This window comes from Euprymna scolopes, chromosome 14, assembly GCF_053919585.1.
Source record: "Euprymna scolopes isolate OS-2025 chromosome 14, ASM5391958v1, whole genome shotgun sequence".
Taxonomy (NCBI): Eukaryota; Metazoa; Mollusca; class Cephalopoda; order Sepiida; family Sepiolidae; genus Euprymna; species Euprymna scolopes.
In genome coordinates, this window is record NC_136495.1 from 149,367,933 (window position 1) to 149,390,551 (window position 22,619).

At 32.4% G+C, this 22,619-nt stretch overlaps 1 protein-coding gene across 1 annotated transcript in view; it reads left to right on the top strand.

Annotated features, from left to right (window-relative positions):
* Positions 1-22,619, top strand: part of LOC145293284 (exosome RNA helicase MTR4-like) — a 68,838-nt gene that overhangs the window by 17,303 nt on the left and 28,916 nt on the right. Inside the window, exons 9-13 of the mRNA XM_080139886.1 lie at positions 6,881-6,989; positions 10,752-10,883; positions 11,998-12,077; positions 13,782-13,892; positions 18,258-18,359. Of these exons, the coding sequence (XP_079996012.1) occupies positions 6,881-6,989; positions 10,752-10,883; positions 11,998-12,077; positions 13,782-13,892; positions 18,258-18,359 (534 nt within the window). The remainder of the gene's footprint in view (positions 1-6,880; positions 6,990-10,751; positions 10,884-11,997; positions 12,078-13,781; positions 13,893-18,257; positions 18,360-22,619) is intronic.

Below are 22,619 nucleotides of genomic sequence, written 5' to 3' on the forward strand. Positions count from 1 at the left end.
ATAATAATAAAGGGTTGGGTTCGAGACTCCTAACAAACGGTTCCCCAGTTTGATACAAAACACCTGATGAAGGCCGGAGGGCAAAATGGCCGAAACATTGTGACGTTAACAAACAAGATGAGGAAGTCAGTCCGACAATCTCAATCAATGAAAACACCTCATCTCAAAAATACAGACAATTACTATCAGGTTTTCTTCTTCTAGATGGATAACCTGATGAGATCTACTGGCTTCTCAGCACTAAGAGGGATATCCTTGCACCAGTGTTTTAAGTCGGGTATTTCTGCCAAAGTGCTTGAGTAGTTCAAATTTAGAATTTTTGATATGTTAAAAATATTTCAGTTTTTATTTATTATTTTATTTTTTTTTTATGCAAGAAGAATATGAGAAAAAGGTTATGGTCAGCTAATCTACTTATTGTGCTTTTGAAATAAAAGCTAAGAGAACATTATTGAAAAATATACAATAAAAAGTAATAAAAAAGTGTTTTTAATTTAATCTGACGACCTAGTCCACAAATTCCAAAATTTCATCATGACAAGTTTCAAGAAAAAATACACGATTAAACCTGGTTCTCCAACTTCCAACGTAGACCCCTACTACCATGTCTCCTTCTCCAACATCAGGGGTCTACGTTCTAACCTTCCAGAGGTTGAAACCCAATTACAGGAGACTAAACCAGACCTTTTATTTTTAAGTGAAACTGGCATTGGACAGGCTATTTCCCTAGAAGAGTTCGCAATTAAAGGATACTCTAACTTAACTTCTAAATCTGACCCCCAAGATCGCCATGGGCATGGAATATGTGCCTATATTAAAGATAGCTTTCCATGTGGTAGGGACATCTCCAGGGAAGATCCTAACTTACCCTATATGTGCTTCCGGGTTGCTTTAGCTCACACTACGGCATTTATATTTACTCTCTATCGCCCTCACAACAGCGGAGTTACTATCTTTAAAAGCATATCTGAGAAAATTGACCAAGTCCTATCTGCTTATCCTTCAGCTAACATTCACGTATGTGGAGACTTCAATGTTCACAACGTCGAATGGTTGACCCACTCAAACAAGACCGATGATGAGGGGAGGTTCTGTCATGATTTCTCCATTGCTTATGACCTCACTCAGATTGTTCAGGAACCCACCCGTGTGCCCGACAATGACGGCCAGTATGCGAGCCTACTAGACCTTTTTCTCACAACTTGCCCTGAACTAATGTTCAGTTTCTGTTCTGTCGCCTCTTGGATCTTCCGACCACTCTGTTGTATCAATTAAGATAAAAATGAAATGTAATAAGTCCCCAGATGTACCTCTCCATCGTACAGTATATCGATACACTAAGGCTGACTGGGATAGCTTCCGTACATTTATAACTGATCTACCTCTGCATTCCATATTTAAAAAGGATGTGTCCTCTATAGTATTAGATCTGACGGAATGGTTAATTGTAGGTATTGACCGTGTCATACCCTCAAAAAAGTTTCAGCAAAAACCTAACAGCCAGCCATGGTTCTCTCCAGAATGTGCTGCTGCCATTGCGCACAGAAATTACTTTTTCCACTGTTTCCAACGTAATAGATGTATGGAAACTAAAGCCGCTTTCAGGACTGCCAGCAACCATTGTAAGAAAGTAATAAAGAACGCAAGAGAGTTGTATGCTCAATCTGTTAAGTCCAAAGTAGCTGAGCAGCAGCTTGGTTCCCACCAGTTTTGGCAAATACCAAACAGAATTCTGAACAGAAGCGTGTGCTCCATCCCAACTATCATCAATGGACCTGAGGTAATCTCGTCAGCATCAGACAAAGCCAAACTTTTTGTCAAGAACTTTGCAGCTAATTCTACCTTTTGCGATCAAGGCCGCCAACCCCCAATATTTCCTCCTGTATCAGAAAACACACTGTGATATACGTATATCTGTACGTGATGTTGCCAAGCTAATCAAAAACCTTGATTCCAGTAAAGCAACTGGCCCGGACGGTATTCCAATTATAGTACTCAAAAAGACTTCAACCTGAACTAGCGCCCATACTTGCAAAACTATTTAAACGTTGTCTTAAGGAGAATAGTTTCCCATCTCCCTGGAAAATTTCATCAGTATGCCCTGTATTTAAGAATTCAGGTGATCGCTCATCCCCCTCTCAGTACAGACCAATAAGTCTCCTGTGCGTCATGAGTAAGTTGCTGGAATTTGTGTTAAATACAGAAGTAATCAACCATCTCAACAAAAATAACCTTCTTAGTGACACTCAATATGGTTTCCGTTCTGCTAGATCTACAGCAGATGTGCTTACAGTTATATCTCATAGGATTAGCAAATCTCTCGATGGAGGCAACCTTTCTAGGGCAATTGCTCTTGACATATCTAAGGCCTTTGATAGGGTATGGCATAAAGGTTTACTTCATAAGATCTCTAGCTATGGTATAGCTGGAAATGTCTTAATTATTAAATCATTTCTTTCTGATAGGTTCATAAGAGTAGTAGTTGAGGGGCAAAAATCAGAAGCCCACAGTATTAATGCCGGTGTCCCTCAGGGGTCCATCCTGGGCCCAACTCTTTTTCTGATCTACATTAATGATCTTCCAAATCACATCCTTACATCATTTGTAGACATTTATGCTGACGACACTACCATTTATGGTAGCACATCTAAGACAGTAAACGACCAAGTTCTCTCCAATTCTCTCTCCTCTGATCTTGAGCATGTAGTACAATGGGGAAAGGAGTGGCTGGTTACTTTTAATGCATCTAAAACCAAGCTTCTCTCTATACATCATCAACATTCTGATCCACATCTGGCATCAATTGAAATGAATGGCGCTCGTCTTCAGGAGGCCTCAAGTTCTGACAAGCTTCTGGGCTTGACCATTACTCCTGATCTTAAATGGAACACGTACATCAAATCTGTTGCCAAGGCCGCTGGAAAAATGGTGGGATCTTTCTATCGATCCGGTAGATATCTCACTGCTGATGCAATTCTCTATCTATATAAGAGCCAGGTACGTCCAAGGATGGAATACTGTTGCCACATCTGGACAGGAGCTGCTAGAAAGGACTTGTCCTGCCTTGATAGAGTTCAAAATAGACTTCGTAGCCTCGTAGGAGATGTCCTTTTCTCTTCCTTGCAACCTCTATCTTGCAGAAGAGATGTTTCGAGTCTGTCTCTGATGTGTCGTTATTTTCATGGAAAGTGTTCGACTGAGCTTCAATCTATGGTCCCCCTTCGCAAAACTTTCACGAGAAACACTCGTCTAGCTGTAAACACTATCAATAACTCCCCCCACTCTTTATCTGTGCCTAAACCTAAACGTAGATTCCATGAACAAAGCTTTTTTATTAGAACTGCACGCCTTTGGAATTATCTTCCGTTTTCCTGCTTTCCGGCTGACTACAATATGGTTGTGTTCAAGTCTAACGTAAATAAGTTCTTGATGAGCCGTTCCATATAATTATCAAATTTAACAAAGTTTCATTAATAATGATTATTATATTGTCCAATTTCTACTGTACACTCTTTAACCCTTATCCTTGAGTGGCCTCTTGGCCTTGATAATGTGTTGATACCTATGAAAAAAAAAAAAAAAAAAAAGAAAAAGTCCAATGTGAACAAGTTCTAATTGAATCGTCCCCCTAAGTAATCCAAGTTACAAAATTCCCACTGTTTACTATGCTAAAATCACAATGACTAATGTATACCTATTAACCCTTATCCTCGAGTGGCCTCTGGGCCTTGATAAATGGTGACACCCATAAAAAAAAAAAAAAAAAAATTCTTAAAAAAAACAAACTAATTTCAATAATTCTTAATTAAAATAAGACCCCAAAAAATCATGATGTACAGAGGAGATATAGGTGTGAGAGGAAAAAGTGAAGGAACTGATTTGCCTTGTCACTGCTTTTGGTAGCAGACACACCGGAGCTGACTTACTGATAAAAAAATGTTGCTAAGATACATGAAGCTATTTATTAAATGGTAAAAAAATTAAATTATAATATTGTGTCTTGAAAATATCTTTCAACAACTGTTATATATGGTTAACTCACAGATAAATTTTATAACTCAATAAACTATTCATTATGAAGAATAGAAAGCATACCATAGCTTCATTTTCTGCAACCTCATAACTTGCTTAATTTTTGTCTTTTAGTCCTCACATTTAATGTGCAATGTTTCTGACAAAAGGGGAAGGATTGCTGTTTTCTAGGCCAGGATCTATCCATTTAACACTTATCATTGACTATTTTTTGACCTTGATGTGATTTTTTTTTTTTTTTAGCTCCTTACATCAAGTGGCTTCATGTATTGTCTGGAGCGATTTCCATAAAAAAAAAATTACACGCATTAAATACGAAAGGCATTTTACTTGTATAGAAACTTTCGTAGTAATGCAAGCACTGCCTTCATTCATGTGTTAAAGTATCCTCAAAATTATGGAGAGTAGAAAATGGACCACTGGTTTACTATTGGCGGCTTTAAAATGTTTGCTTTCTCCATATTTTGTTTTTTAGTCCTCGCATTCTAGCTCCAATGTTTTTGACAAAGATAAAAGAATCGCTGTTTTCTGAGTTGACTGTATTTTTGAATGGCTCATATAGAGATTTTCAACCTATCATTATTCATCAGCATTCAACTGACCATTGTAATCCTTATCCTCAAGTAGATTGTGGCCTTGATAAGTGGTGACTCATCTATATAAAGGGCAAAAGTGGCGCGCACATTTTTGTATGTCCAAGAAAGGCTGGAGGGGGGGAGGCCCTCTCTCGACGACGTTACTATTTTTAAGAACTTTTTATATACTCTCTAGATTATAATATCTACGATTTGCGAACGGACGTTGTATCTACATTTATTTACATCGACTTTTATAAAATTAACGCTATTCCATCCTTTTGCATGTTTGTTGGTCTTTTTCGTATAAATAAAGCGAACCTAATCGGAGCGAAGGTACATCGCCTGGCTTTTCGTGCTGGGACATCTTGAAAGTAATTAGCTTTGATCAGTGTGGGGGGAAACCCTTCATGTCAGACAATTGCTATTCATTTTGATGCCGCCAAAGTTCCCCCTTTGAGCCTGCCTGCCTACATTTTTAAACTTTTTTTTTTTTTTACCTCAACACGCACACACCTCCAAACACGCCGGGCACCCCCACTAGTTAATTAAAAAAATAAAAACTTAATATCAGCCGTAATGTAACTGATGACAGTGAATTGGGTGACAGGGAAATTATTTTACCTGTTGTTTTCTCTACCTTGTATGCGTTCTTTGAGCAGTTTTGGTACAGTACCTGAGTATGTCAATTTCCATCTTTATCTAGCTTTTACCACTTTATGACTAGTACAAAGAAAAATATTTGCAAGATGTTATGGAAAAAATATGTGACTTAATATTTGCATGAGAGAGTAAGTAACTATGAATCAATGTATCGTTTTTATTGACAAAAGGAATTAAAAATATTTTTTAAGAAAAAAACATTGACTTTAAGCTGATGCTTTTTTAACAAATTATTAAAAAAAAAAGTCATTCATTTAAAAAAATATATGGTGTTCATTTTTATCGATGTTTAAATGAAATGTAGTTCAAAATAACAGGAAAACTTATGAATGGATCAAGTGAAAAAAAAGGATGGAAAATAAGTGAGCAGAATTATAATAAGGAATAAAATTATTTTGCTATTCAGTATCCGCAAATTCCAAATGACAAGAAAAAAAAAAGGGGAGATTAGCTTCTACAACACACTGGCTTGACATGTATGTTGTTCAATTTGTGGACTCTGACTAGTAAATTATCTTAATTTTTATGAAAATTTTTTCTGCTCTTTTTTTCTGAAGTTTTGATGTAACAGAAGTATATTCATAAGTTTTGCTGCCATGTTTCACTTGAAAAATTAGCACAAAAATATTTACGTAATGTTTTTTAATTTTTTTTTTTAGCTTATGTTAATTTCTTTAAATTTATAAAACACTAGCGAGACCTGTAGAAATTCCACAGCGGATTCTTTCATCTGTAATATATTGATGTTTGCAGTTTATGGATGTTCAGCATAAATGGAGATGCTCTGATATTATTGTAGCTCTTTGTTAAAACTGCAAAAGTATTTATCTAAGCTAGCAGGGATGCCTGGTGTAGCTTAAATATGATATTTTAATTCATGCAGATTTTGTATATATTATTATAGAGTCAATTTTCTATCGATTCTTCTATATTATAAAGTTGTGATTTAAAAAAAAAAAAAAAATATATCCATATGACTTGGGTGCATCAGCTTGAATTGAAACCGAAACCAAAACTTATGAAGAAAGAAAGAAAGAAAAAAATATAACTTGAGTTCTTTCAGCTATAAACAAAACTAAAACTTATGAATACTTCTTGATTAAATTATTTATTAAAAAAAATAGATTACTGGAGTGTCATCAGCGATAACCGAAACCAAAACTTATGAGGAATTCTTGGTAAAATTATTTATTATAAGAAATGGAAGTCATAACAATTCACTCTGACGTAAACGTGACGTACAAAATAAATTACACGCATGCTATCCTATTAATAGATAGATTTTGTAAAATATTTGTTGCGGTACCATTAAATTTTTTTTTTTTTTTTTTAATGTCAACCAATCACATTTCTATTTGTGTACAGAGAAAATCGAGAAACCACATAACTTTTTAATAATATATATATGTTTATTACTACAGAATTTGAAAATTCGAATCACCACTAGTGAATTCCAAGGATTCACTATTTAAAAAAAACTTACTAGCATAACTAAAGCATATTCACTATTTAAAAAAAAACTTACCAGCATAACTAAAGCATATAAAAATGTCACCATTGTTTAATGCCATTTGTAACTGATATATTAAATATTGATTATATTCATTCAGGGTGAATTCAGAGAGGAAAATTTCAGCACTGCCATGCAAGTCTTACAGGATGCTGGTGGTAATGCCAGAGGAGACATGGGTAATAGGGGCCGAAAAGGTGCTATTAAAGGTTTGTATGTCCTCTCTCTTTAGTGCTTTCAATCCATTTATAATATAAGCAGCTTTTTCTGTTTGCTTGTCTGTTCGTATTTTGAATTTTGGTAAATGAATATCTCAACTTTTACAAATGGAACCACCTTTTATCATGTATGTGTGTGTATATATATATATATATATATATATATAGGGTGACCCCCAAAAAATAAGAGGCCATCTAGAATATATGGTGTAGAATGAAGAAAAAAAGGCCAAAGACCCTAGTGTTTTGATGTGATGTTTTGAATATAATAAACTAGTTATGACCAAAGTTTCATTTCATTCGGACAAAACACTAAGAAACGGCCTAATTAGACCCTGTATATATATATATATATATATATATAATATATATATATATATATATATGAGAGAGAAAGATAATTTGCTTGAAGCATTGCTGGTAAATAGATATGGAGGATTATAAGAAAGCTATAGTAATGCAGGAAACAAGCTGTTGTCGTGTTAAGTTCATGTTCACTGATTTGTATTGTGATCATCTTGAAAAATAAATGAATATACGAAGTTAAATAAAATAACAAAACAGATAAGACTTTCCTTTGTCCATTTTTGTTCATACGTCACGCCAATAAAACAGCTGATTCCCTGAATTTCTGTATATATATATATATATATTGCAAACTTTGCTTTTGTATAAGCTGTATCGCCTGAAGAGGTCTCTAGTTACTGGTAACTAGTTGATCAAAACCTGCTTATGACTGTGTAGCAACATATTACTATTTATGTAAAAATAAACAGTATATATATATATATATATATATATATATATATATATATATATATATATATATATATATATATATATATAATGAAATAAGAATTACAGTTTAGTTTACCAAAATGATCCAAGATGGTAAAACTAAAGTATATTATAAATATTAAAGAATTAATATTTATAAAGTAATCTCAATCAGATGTAAAAGCTTGATAAAACCAAATAGGAGATAGCTTATAATAAGAACAAATAGTTAAAAAACACTTTGAAAAAGAGTTAAAAACATATTTAATTTTAAAAAGGAAACGCTAAATAAGTGGATAGTCCTTAATCCGCAGAGTTTCAAAGAAATACTTTCCTTCTCATCGGCGGGTAGGATTTAGCAAAATGCGGGATTGGATTTTGCTTGCAAAAGTATTTAATGAAACTACAAGTAAGTCATAGATCTTTCTTGATAACAAAGTGAAGCAGAGGGAATAAGGTGAAGAAAAGAGTGATTTCACATGAATGGATAGTTTGGTAAAGGGTAAAATATCCAATGACGGTAAAATGCAAAAATGCAGAATCCAAGAAAATTGGTTAAATTTCCATTTTATTCATATATAAAATAAAATGTTATCAAGTATGATCTTTGACTTACTTGCAGTTTCATCAAATACTTTTGTATACAAAATCCGATCCCACATTTTGCTAATTCCTACCCTCTGATGAGAAGGAAAGTATTTCTTCGAAACTCCGCGGATTAAGGACTATCCACTTAAGTGTTTTCTTTCACATTAAATATGTTTTTAACTCTTTTTCAAAGTGCTTTTTAACATGTTTTATTATATATATATATATATATATATATATATATATATATACACTAAACAAACTAAGTCTGGGCAATTGTTTTATTTTTATTATTTTACTTTGGATAGTTTTAAGAGGTCAAGGTGCTCCGTCCTGGAGCTAACTATATTACAATGTCTGGTTTAATGATTTTGTCTTTTATGTATCTGCCCGCCTGTATGTCTTTGTCATAGAACACTGTAACCTTCCGGTTTGATGTTATCGATAATGATTCATGTTCCCAGATGTTTGACGAGTTGTTAAGTTGCATCTCTCCACAAATGAAGTCTTTGCATACTTTGTTGTGACGGACAGTATAAAGATCATCTGCTATTAAGATTGGGCATCCAGACCTCAGGTGGCTTGAGCTCTCAATTGCTGAGTGACAAAACCTGCACTGGCCATTTACTTGTAGGTCAGCTATTTTTTTTAATCCATTTGTGAGTAAGCCCAGATCTACACTTACAAAAATGACAAAACAAACGCCCCAAAATTTGGTAATTTCTTAATTGGCATTACCCTGGATGAATGATATCTAAAATTTAGAAAAATATTAATATTCTTTTACTCTAAACTGGTGCAGATTTTGTGGAGGGAAGGGTCTCTTTTCCAGGCACTAACTAAACAGAAGAAACTTTTTTAAGAAGATTCCCTAATGCTGACTTATTCGTTGATGAATCTACATGTGGGTAGTTGTGTATGTGTGTGTATGTCTGGAAAGAGGAATGGGCTGAAGCAGAGAAGAAGGGGATTAGGAGGAGGAAATGGGAGAGAGAGAGAGATGGAAGTTTTAATAGATATGTTACACTTTTGCCCCAGGCAATGTCGGTTATCCCTGTTAATCTCTTACACATGGGTTTTGTGACAGACTTTTCTTGGTCCCCCAGACTAATATTTTGTGTTTGATAGTAAACATATACAGATTGCATAGATGCAAATGAAGTTGAGTGCAACAGATGATCAAGCAACCACCTCTTTTCATTCCTCTCTTTGTCCTCAGATTTCTTCAAGATGTTGCTCAACTTTAAACCTGCCCATTTTGTGATGTCCTCCCATCTCTTTTGTCGTCTGCCTTTCTTTCTTACCAACCGTTACAGGATTAGAATTAAAAAGAAACTATACTGGATACATTAGCATTTGGAAGTTAGTTGACCCTTAAGAGATACAGGCATACTTTTCTCTCTGAAGACATGTTTACAGTATTGGTATACTCATCTATAATACAGAAATTAACAATAATTAAATTATTAATTGTTAATAATTTAATTATTAACAATTAATAATAAAATTATTAACAATTAATAATTAAATTATTAATTGTTAATAAATTAATAGTTTTTCTAATTTTAATGATTTTTCACAGGCAGTACTTGTATATCAGTTTTAAGACAAGAAAAGGGTTCAGAACTTTTCCTCGCTCATTTATTGTCGCCCACGCAATCGACAGTCGTATTCACAAAATCACAATTATGTTTGATTGCGTCAACGAGATTACGTTCAATCTCTCTCTCAAAAAAAGTTCCTATATGCAGTCACTTTTAATCTCGACAGTACCGCAATTTGCATATCTCTCTTTTCTTTGTATTGGATGGATTCCGGGTTCGAATGAGAGCGGTTCTTTTGTGAATCTTATTTTGTCAACTCTCGGATAGTTGTTCGGCTCCGCTATCCCCCCACCCCCCACCCCCACCCACCCCCTATTTAGATAAATGCATGCTATAAAGAAATTTAATAGTAATTTACAGCTATATTTCCATGTCTATGAAATGCTAAAATAAAAATGTATATAAGGTTAAAAATTTTATTTAGTCAACTGGTCAGATTGTAAGACCTTATTGCATGTGTACATTCTTAGAGTTTTGTAATGACTTCAAATGATGTACGTACTTGTGACAGAAAGAAAATCATGCACCAAAAATCTCATAAATTATGTAATTTTGTTTTAAATATTTTTATGATCTCATGCTGCCATTTTGAAACACATCACTGATTAACTCCTCTTTAAAATAGCTCTTCAGAAATAGTTTTAAATCGGCCTTGTACGTCATTATAATGCCTATGAATTTCCATTAATCGGTAAAAAATGATTTTATTTATAAAAAAATAAAATGACTTGATCAGTTTATGTGATTTTTGGTACATGCTATTTTCTTAAATTTTTCTTTCCAGATAATTCAAATTGTTATAAAATTGTCAAAATGATAATGGAGCGAAATTTTGCCCCCGTCATTGTGTTCAGCTTCAGCAAGAAAGATTGTGAGGCGTATGCACTTCAGCTGACAAAACTGGATTTTAATTCAGGTATTTTCCTTTTTTTATGTTAATTTTCTGTTTCATAAATGTTTCTTTTTTTCCCCTTTTTTTCTTTTTCTTTTTTTTTCCTTTTTTTCTTTTTCCTTTTTTTCTTTTTTCTCTTTTTTTCTCTTTTTTTCTCTTTTTTTTCTTTTTCTTTTTCTTTTCTTTTTTTTCTTTTTTTCTTTTTCTTTTTTCTTTTTCTTTATCTTTTTTTCTTTTTTTTCTTTTTTCTTTTTCTTTTTTTTCTTTTTCTTTTTTTTTCTTTATTGAACTTTTATGAAAAGAAGAAAAAAAGTGAAAGCTGAGCATGAGATGCTTATAATCCTTTTAGAAACATAGTTATAATTCAAAAAGCCATGAAAGGTAAAATAATACAGGTGATATTTTAATTTATGCACATTTCATATTTTTTATTACAGAACCAATACTCTATTGATTATTATATTGTACCTAATACATAGTAGCAATTTACAAAGTTAAAAAAAAAGAAATGACTTGAGTACCATCAGCTAGAATCGAAACTAAAACATGTAGTCTCCAGTATTATTTGTTACCATCTGAGCTAAGTCCATATGCATTTCAAAACTTGAAAAATAATGTTGTTAAACGTATAAATGCATTTTTGCACGTGTAGAAGATACATTTAGTCAGCTTATGCCTGCCAAGTTCCAATTTTTAAAAATTTTTATTCGGTATCAACTAAAAATCAAATTGGAATTTGTTCCACAGATCTGAATCTCCTATATATCAAGTTTGAAGTCTGTAGACCAAAAATTGACAGTAGCTTGGTAGACCATTCCGCACACCAACAGATAAGGTCACTTTTATATATATATATATATATATATATATATATACATATAAAACACACTGGAGATGGCTGAAAAAAAATGAATCCTGATGAAATCTAGGCTAGTTGATCTCCAAAGAAAGAATTTTTGTTTTAATTTGAGATATTATTGATCCAGAGCAATGTTGACCCAGAATATATCTACTTTGTGGGTGTTTGTTTTGTAATTTTTTACTTTTAGCTGGACACATACACCCACGCACAACTACTCTTTATATAATAGAAAATGAGTTTTTAATTTTTCCCCCCTTTTTTTTTTATTTTCTGTAGCTGAAGATAAAAAACTTGTGGAGGAAGTTTTCAACAATGCTATTGATAGTTTGTCTGACAGTGACAAAAAACTACCACAGGTAAGTTTTTGTTTATAATTGAGTTTTTTGTTACTTTTTTATTTTTTTTGTTAACACTTTGTTGATGAAAATATTATAAATCCATTGAAATATATTTTTGTTATGTAAATCCATATATTCATTCTATATATATTCATTATATATATATATTCGTCAGGCCAAGGACATCTCTGTAGATGTGTCCTTGGCCTGACGAAGCGATTCCCGTACTGGGTTTTCGCTGAAACATGTATGCTTATGTGTAGCCATTTGTTTGTAAACTAAATTCACTTATTTTGGCTCTGTCTAAACATTGAGCACTCTTTTGGTGGACGCACTTATATATTTTGTTTTGAACAAACAAATAATTACTACCAATACAATATATATATATATATATATATATATATATATATATATATATAATGAATATATATATAATGAATATATATACTAGAGGGACCTATCGAAATTCCACAGCAAACTCTTTCATATGTAATATATTGATGTTGGCATTCTGTGGATGTTCAGTGTAAATGGAGATGCACTGATATTGTTGTAGCTCTTTTTTTTAAAAGTGCACAAATATTTATCTAAGCTATCAGGGATGCCCGGTGTATCCTGGTTGTAAAATACGTTTAAATATGATATTTTAATTTATGCAAATTTCATATATATTATTATAAAATCAATTTTCTATCAATTCTTATATTATAAAGTTGAGATTTCAAAAATATAAAAAAACAATATCTATATGACTTTGGTGCCTCAGCTTGAACCGAAACCAAAACTTATGAAGAATTATTGGTCAAATTATTTGTTACAAGAAATGGAAGGTCATAACAATTAGACGACAGTCACTCTGAAGAAAAAAGATGTAAGCATGACATAAAAATAAAACACACGCTAGCGCATTAATATATAGATAAAAAGAAAAGTGTTTTTAAGTTCATCTCTCCTTCGCTTGCAACTTTGCATAACTACCATGATACCAGGCTTAGAGTATTTCTCTGTGTGCATGAATTATCCAATACTGTTTATGTATAAAATGTATCTTACTGATATTTCCTTCATATTAAACTGAAAGTTAAATTACAGAGTGGTTGCTTGGAAAATCTGAATTTGTCAAATGATTTTTTTTTTATAAAAGCGAGAAATGCATGTTTTATTATCTACCTTTTTGGCGAGTAGTAGTTGCTTCAGGACCTTCTTGTCTCAAAGTTGCAACAACTTTATCAAATTGATACTTTGTAATCATTGAAAAAAATTTAACACCGCTGAACGTTTTTTGCTGTTTCATCCATAATTTTAATTTCAAATAATTTCAAGATCGAAAAAACAAATAATACTGATACAATAAAATTTAAAACCTTGAATTTTCCACTTTTCTAGTGACCATTCTAATATTAAAGTAAAATATGCAAAAAGATATTTGACCTTTTGTTTTGGCTTTTTATTTTTGAGCTAAAAATAATCATAAAACTTCATTTCATTAAGATCTTATTTTAAAAGTTTAAAATGAACATCTATTTTAATGCAACAATTTGCATGCATTAGACCTAGAAACCTTTATGATATTAACATGCTAGTCGGTGAAAACAAACGTTTGTTAGATTTGATTACATTTTCTTTGATGTTTAATGCATTAATTCATTTTGCTACTTAAATTTTCTTATAATGCTGATATGTTATGTAGAATAAATTGTCTTTTTTTTTGTTTTTTAGGTTGAAAATGTCCTTCCATTGCTTAAGAAAGGCATTGGCATTCATCATGGTGGACTTTTACCGCTTTTAAAAGAAACAATTGAGATTCTCTTTGCTGAGGGTTTAATTAAGGTAAGTATTTTTCTAGATTATTTTATCTTCAAAAAGATCACATTTTTGTTAGATGTAATTACTTATATATATATATATATATATATATATAGTAAAACTGGTAATTAGTAAAAACCTTAAGAGTGCTCAATACTATTGCAGAGCAAATATGTGTTTTATTTTTTATTACCGTTTTATCTGTTTGGTTACATATGTTTCGGATATTGGACCATGTTCACGATCCAACAGCCTCGTCAGACCTTTTCAGATGTTGGACCATGTTTACAATCCAATAGCCTCGTCAGACCTTACAGGTTTTCTGTAAGGTCTGACGACGTTGTTGGATCATAAACATGATCCAACAGCCGAAACATATATAACCAAATAGATAAAACGTTAATAAAAAAAAAATAAACATATATAATGTTTAAACATTGTAATTTCGCATACCCATCTTTGCATATATATATACCCATCTTAGCAGCAGTCAAATAGCGTAACAGTAAGAAGCACTGACTGTCACATAGGCAGTTAAGTTTCAATCCTGGCTTGAGGTAGTTGCTGGTCTAACTGCACATGAGCTGTGATACAGCAAAACAGCACTGTATGTGGATGAATGTATATAGCATAATCACATTGAATCTGGTCAGTACTAGATGGGTGACTGTTTTGGAATACCAAGTGCTGTATGTAAGAGAATGTTGACACTTTCCAGCAAAAACTGCAAACATCCAACATCATCTCATCTGGTTGGGATATGCGTACAACTGGGACTGCTTGTGAATTTGATATTGATAGTGAATACTGCTTTGCTTATTTGTTAGTATTACATGATTAAAAGAAAAGTACCAACAGGAATGCCGAGCATTACCTGGGGGAAAAAACTAACTTCATATAAAAGTACTGTAAGAAATTTTAAGTTTTTTTTTATATACGATGACATAATTAAAATTTTAAATATTTCAGCTTTGAAAAATAAACACGTGTGGATAAACAATAAGTGTTAATTTTTGCAGCTTAACTATAATAAAATTTTAATTATGTAAAATTTTATTATAATTAATGAATTAGAAAATGAAAGCTCCATTTAATTTAACCTGTTAATCATTGAGCTTTTTTTTATCTACTGTATGTAAATATATCCTGGAAGATTTATAAGATCTGATTTGTTAAAAAAAATAAATTTTGTATTATTTGATCTCCTGGAAATATCTTGAATGGTTTATTTTTTGAACCTAAACTATTCTTTATATATATATACTAGCATGTGTGCCCAGCATTGCCCGGGTATTTGGAGGTGTATGTTGAGCAAAAAAAAAAAAAAAAGCGGTCAATTTTATTTTAACTTTGACCCCTATTATGACCCCTTAAAATTTGTTTTGTTTTTGGCCCAAATCAAGTTATTAAGTTAGATCCATGTCCAAGGAACCTATATCTAAAATTTCAAGTGTGTAGAGTTTGGTAGAGTTCTCAAAGGTCAAATCGTTGAACTTTGACCCCATAATCGCCAAATTTCTGGCCAAAAATCGATCACATCGATTTCCCCAAATCTCAGTACTATGTATATCAAATTTCGAGTCTGTAGACTAAAAATTGACAGAGTTATTGTGTATAGAAATGTACACACACAGACAGACAGACAGACACTTTCACTTTTATATATATATATATATATATATATATATATATATATATATATATATATATATATAACTGCCATGTTCATCAGATGTGCTTGAATATATATATATAAAAATTTGTATATTTTGGCAGTAAGTCATTATTCAAGCACGTCTGATGAACATGTCAGTTATTCTTTTTTTTTCAATTTTTTTTTGGCATCTTTTTGATAGAAAGCACTTGAGAAGAATATGCCTGAACAACTTTTGGGTGCCATAATATACAGCATGCCAGCTGAAATAAAAAAGACCGCTCAGCGAATTGAAAAGATATCCAAAACAAAAAAACTTCTGTTCAATCAGACGTGTTTGAATAGCTATATATATATATATATATATATATATATATATGTGTGTGTATAAAACAATAGACCTAAAGAAGAATATTATCTTTATTAAAGCAAATCTATCAAGATAATAAAAGCTCTGCCTAGTTAAGAGGAGCAATTTGTAAATTAGATTAAGAAGATGAGGGAAAAAAGTTACATAGAACTTTATTAAATCATGAAATCAATAAGAATCTATTTTCCACTATCGTCTCATTTCCATCTTTATTGATCTGATGAATTGATAAAGTCCTATATAACTTTTATTCCTCATCATTTTAATATAATATACATAGTGTGTTGCTCCAAAAGGATCAGATACGTGCCTTAGGAAATCTCAAGTATGAGAGCTCAATGTGGAACAGAAAATAAATAAGGGTTAAAAGAAAAAATCTAACACAAACTTATACCAATCTCATAAATTTATTTCAATCCTGCGTTTTTAATTTATAAGGAGATTGGTCTAAGTTTGTGTTGAATTTTTTTCTTTTAAGTCTTTTCTATTAGTGTTAGGACAATTAATCGGAATCAAGAATTGGAAAAATTGATGCTTGTTTTCCGATGCCAAAACAATTCTTTTGTCTTTTTTTATTTGATTTTGTTTAAACTAAAATCTTCCATTGCTGGTAAATAATGATAAAATAATAAATATTGATTGATTTTTAAAATACCAGTAAAGCTAAAATCGATAGATCACTCTCCACAAGTGTTTTTTCATGTTTAGGAAAATGTCATTAACACATTTAACATGTGTTTCTACGAAAATCGGGGAAAATAAGAATCTTATAGTTAAATAATTAGAAATTTATAAAGAAGCGGAATTAGTAATTGTATCGGAATCGAGAAAAATATTGGAATCGTCCCATCACTAATATATCAATATATATATATATATATATTGATAGTGTGTATATGATATTTTGAAATATTAATTTTAAATCTACAGAAACATGTTTCAAATTTATGTTCTCATCAGTATAGGAAGTGATAATTATTGGTAGCCGAGGGATTCAAACCAAGTCACAAAGTTATCCTTGACTTTGTGAGCAAGTGTTTAACCCTTAGGCTACCAGGAGTTATAATGAGAAGTAATTAAATTCTATTAATGCTGATTAGATGAGTATAGTTTCCAATGACAGGTATAGAAATATTGCATTTGAGAAATATATATATATATATATATATATATATATATATAATGTGTGTGTGTGTGTATATGTATATACAGGGTTCTACATTGCAAGTGAAAGTTGCATTTGCAAGTGATTTTTCAAATTGGCGACTAGAAATAATGAAACTCTTATCTTTTGGCAATTGTATTTCTTTCACCGACAATCTTCCAAAGCTCACTACTGGATGAAAAATATCTTTTCAACTTTTTTCTTTTATTTATATAAAATGAACAAAGTTAAGTTATTTAAACAATAAAAGATTAATAGAAACATACTTTTTTTTTTTTTAACAAAGGCTGTTTAAAAAAATATCTGAAGAAAGAATGTTTATTTATATCTTCAAGTATCAACATAAAATTTGTTGTATATTTAGAATTACACTGATTTAAAAAAAAAAAAAAAAAAGCCAGAAAAATCATTTATGATGTACATACTCGTCACAGAACGAAGATGTCATATTCTAAAAATCATGTGGGTTTGGCTAGTAACTTTTCTATTTGGCTAATGAACGAAAATATTTAGTTGTCAAAGGTCAACTAAAGATAAGTTTGGAGAATATATATGGCAATTAAGCTATACAAAATTTTCTGTATTTCATCTTCGTGAGCATTTATCAGGTCATTCCATGGAATCAATGTTGCCTCATATTTTTTATATATTTCTGTGGTACTAGTTTTGCTAGTCAGCCAATCAGATTCTTTGTTATTTACACACCCATTTATCATAGCCAGTGGATGCGCGTTTATTAGGCAAGGGTTAACTTGACCTCGAATTCACCTGTTTTTTTTTTTTATTTTGGCTGGGATCAGGTTTTCATTTTCCTCATATTGGGAAGTTACCTAGTTTTAATCTGGATGTTTTTTCAAATATATATTGGATATGATAATTAAATTAGATATGATGCAAAAGAATCTTCTTCAAAAGACGCAACAGTTAACAATTCGAATGCATCAAAAAAAAATTCAACAAATTTGAAAATGAACCAACCACCTCGAATATTTACAAATCCAATGAATTAACTAGAAATGAAATATTCAATTCGAAATCATCTGCACATTACTTATCAAAATCTTTGTATTTCACTAATCATCATGAAAAAAATTAATGCTGTTAAGATCATTCTCAAATATTTCTATTCTATAGTTTACCAGGTTAATTTTTTTTATCTACCATATTTTTTTATTCATTCTATCCTTTTCATGTTTTTAGGCTCTGTTTGCCACGGAAACATTTGCCATGGGTTTGAACATGCCTGCAAGAACTGTACTATTTACTACTGCACGTAAATTTGATGGAAAAGACTTCAGATGGGTAAGTCAATGAGATTTTAACCTTTTCAGTATTTACAAGGTTTGTATATGTTGGAGGAAATTTAAAGAATAAATTTCTTGTGGGGAAAACTAAAGAAATTTTGTTAGAAAAATAATTGAATTATTTAAGGCATTTCTCACTACTTACAAAACTAGTTACAAAAACCGATTAAAATGCTTGCCCTATGTGTGAATATACTTTATGTAAAATTTCAAATGTTTAGACCAGAAATTGGCTGAGAGGTCAATTTTTTTTAACTGTGACCCTAATTTTGACCCCATAACATTTGTTTTGGGCTCAAATAAAGTTAAAAAGTTTGATCCATGTCCAAGGAACCTACATCTAAAATTTCAAGTGTTTAGACCCAAAATTGGCGGAAAAGTTTGATAGTTTTCAAGGGTCAAATCGTTCAACTTTGACCCCTTGACAGCCAAATTTCTGGTTGAAAACCGATTAAAAAGATTTTCCTAAATCTCAATACCCCTTATGTTAAATCTCGAGTCTGTAGACTGAAAATTGACAAAGTAATTTGGTAGAGAAATGTACACACACAGACACAAACAATTTCACTTTTATAGATATATAGTTTCATTAAAAAAATTTTATTAAACAAGAACTTCTGCTTATTGATCTTTTTTATTTCTTTTCGTATGTCTTTTATTATCAAAGTTGAAATTATTAATAATAAAACTAAAATTGTTTACGCATTGAGTAGTTGCGATGCGGTCATGAATCCTCAGATTATTCATCTATTATATAGAAAAAAATGCTTATTGAATATCCTGATAACTGGTGACAGATCAGGCTGTCTAGTGGCTTCCTGAGACGAAATGCGCCTACATTAAACTTCTGTTTTTGTTTTCTATTCTCTTTTGTAAAACTTGTATTCTGCAAAAACAAAAACAACAGCCGCCTTCCCCTTCCTTTTTTTCCTTCCCTACTTCCCAACCCCGTCGGTGGGGCATTAGAATACACACTGTCCCCCTGCAGAGAGTAAAAGCCTCTCAAAGAGGACCCCCCTGTTGGCCGTGGGTAGCGACTCGGAAAAGGATCCTGGTGGCTGAGCAACTGATATCTAGGGAAATTAAAGATATCAGTTGCAACACTCCACTTTGGCCTTGTACAAGGCTAGATGGGTGGTCGGAGGGGCCCGATCCGATCAATCGGCTAGTTACATCAAGCCCTAACACATCTACTTTTCTATCAATTTCCTCTAGACCGTAACAAATACAGTCCTACCCTGTACCACTATAAACTATATAAATATTTTTCCCTATTTTCCATGTGTTAGAAGGCAGTGGCTAGGGTCAAATGTGCCAAATGATTAAAGTCATGACATGGATGTATAGTGCCGGAAGTTACCACAAATGACTTGGATTGTGTAACTAAAGGATTATGGGTGCTCATGGCTCCCATTTGGAACATGTATACTGTTTATGTAGTTCTGGCATAACAAGGCGAATGGGTTTCCCTCTTAACATGCCCCAATATTGGACTCCGAGGTGGGTGGGGAGCATAAACAATGAATTTAAGAATTATATATATATATATATATATATATATGGCCAAGTATAAAAACTCCAAGCGCCAACACGTCAACTTGGATAGTTCAGATAATGAACTATATCAAACATCCTCAAAATTTATTGTATTGGAATCCATCGAAGAAACCAAAATAACTTACTTCTCATCGTTTATTATACATAAAATTATATCGACATATATTACCCCCAAAAATATAAAAACTTTAAAAAATAAAACCCTACTGGTGGAAGTGGAAAGAGAAAACCATGCCACTTTTCTCCTAGGAATGAAAACTTTCCACAACATAAATATCAAAACTTATCCACACAAGAATCTGAATACATCCAAAGGTGTAGTAAAATCGAAAGACCTTTCAATGTACACTACTGAAGAGATAACAAAAGAACTTAAAAACCAAGGAGTAATAAACGTTAAAAGAATTACAATAAAAAATGAGAATCAGACTATACATATGAACACTTACATTATGCAGTTCGATAGACCCACTATCCCAAAAGAAATCAAAATTGGGTTCAACGTTGAAAAAGTTGAACCCTTTATATCAAACCCACTTCGGTGCTTTAAATGCCAGAAGTTTGGGCACCATGAGTATGCATGTAGGGGACGAGCAGTGTATGGCAGATGTGGCCAGAGAAATCCAGATCACACTGTCAATGACTGCAATCTTGATTGCAAATGTGCAAATTGTGGAGAAAATCATCCTGCTTATACTAGAGCAAGCAGAATCTGGAAGAAAGAAAAGGAAGTAGTGTCAATAAAAAAAAAAGGAAGTAGTGTCGAAGCCAGGAAAATAGTAGATGGATACATGAAGGAAAAGACGTACTCTCAAGTCACCAAGTTGTATTTCATCCAACATCACTAACCAAGACTCCAAATACGAAATACTAATAAACGAATTGTTACAATTGGGACCAAACGACTGGCCCAAATTTATAAATGAAATCAAAACAAACATTTCATCAAAAATTAATCATCCCATTAAATCATCAAGTAATGTTATCAATAAAACAAATTCTCAACCAAAATCAGAACATCCAAGAAAACAAAGTCGATCAAAAGAAAGACCACAAAAATCACCAATATGTCGTGCAGATGCTGGAAAAGACGAAACTAAGGAAAAACAAAATCAGTTAAAAGAAAGACCACACAGGTCACCAATACGTCTTATCCGCGGTGAAAAAAACACACTTGAAAAACAAACATAAAATACATCTACCAAAAAACAAAATAATATAAAGAAATTACCACAAACAGATGCCACTACTACTACTACAAATAGATTTACGGAATTAGAAGACATGGAAACTGAAGTTACTCCTCAAACCAAAAAAAAATCCTCATGAATTACAAGAAGATCCAATGGAATTGCCGTGAAGGCAAATTACAATGAAATTTTATTGTTGCAAACCATATTTAATCCTTTGGTTATTTATCTCCAAGAAACCTTCCTTAAGAATGAGGACAATTTGAATATAAAACACTATCAACAATATAACTACATTCATAATACAGGACTTAATAATACTGTAACCCTTTTCCCCCTCTCATTGCAAAACCCAATCATATTCTGCAAGACAGAGAACAAAAATGACAAAATCCACTATAAAACAACCAAATCAAAAGCTACGAACTAATGATTGAAAATACAAGGAGCTTGAAGAATAAAAATCTCATATAAAATAACTGAATACAACATCGAATATAATTCCCAAAATAACTGGATTCGACATTAAATAACTCACAAAGGGTTGATATGCCGTTAAACAAAAAAAAACAAAATATCCTGATAAGGTGTTTAAACAATTTAAAAAAAAAAGATTTTAACTCGTCATCATATTTGGTTTAACATCCGTGTTGGACAGCTTTTAGATGTTGACTTCGAAACAAACCTATCTCTGGTCAGGTATTTATTCACCTTCACCTCAAGTCCTTATTACTTCTTCCCATATTTTCTTGGTACTACCAGATCAGGCTGTCTATTGGCTTCCTGAGACGAAATGCACCTACATTGATGTTCCTTTTTGTTTTTCTATTCTCTTTTGTAAAACTTAATTATGTTCTGCAAAAACAAAAATAACAGCCCTCCCCTACTTCCCAACCTCACCCTGTCAGTGAGGCTTTAGAATATGCCGACTGCCCCACTGCAGAGAGTAAAAGTCTCCCAATGAGGCCACCTGTTGGCCGTGGGTGGCGACCCGTGATACCTGGGAAAAGGATCCTGGTGACTGAGTACCTGATACGTAGGGAAAATAAAGGTATTGGGTGCAACACTCCACTTTGGCCTTATACTGGGCTAGATTGGTAGTCGGAGGGGCCCAATCCGGTCAATCGGCTGGTCATGACAAGCCCCACCATATATAGCCCATACCAAGCCTGCAATTAACCACTAATATTCCCATACCAATCCCACTAACAACTATACCCCAAAATATGGTGGAAAACAGTAACTGAAGGTCATTCATATTTGAGAACTAAAAGCTTACTCCATACACATCGGATTTGTCTTGGACTAAAATAAAAATTGTTCCAGAACAAAAAGAAGATAAGTAGCTGCGAGGAAACTTTCCCGAAATATGAATATGCTAAGGTATCCCCGTCTCAACCAAGGCGAATGGGAACTCCCCTTTCGTAAATTCCCAATGAAAATTGAACTCTGTGGAGGGTGGCGGAGCCCAGGGTCAGCAAACTAAAATAAAAATAATGATAATATGGAGA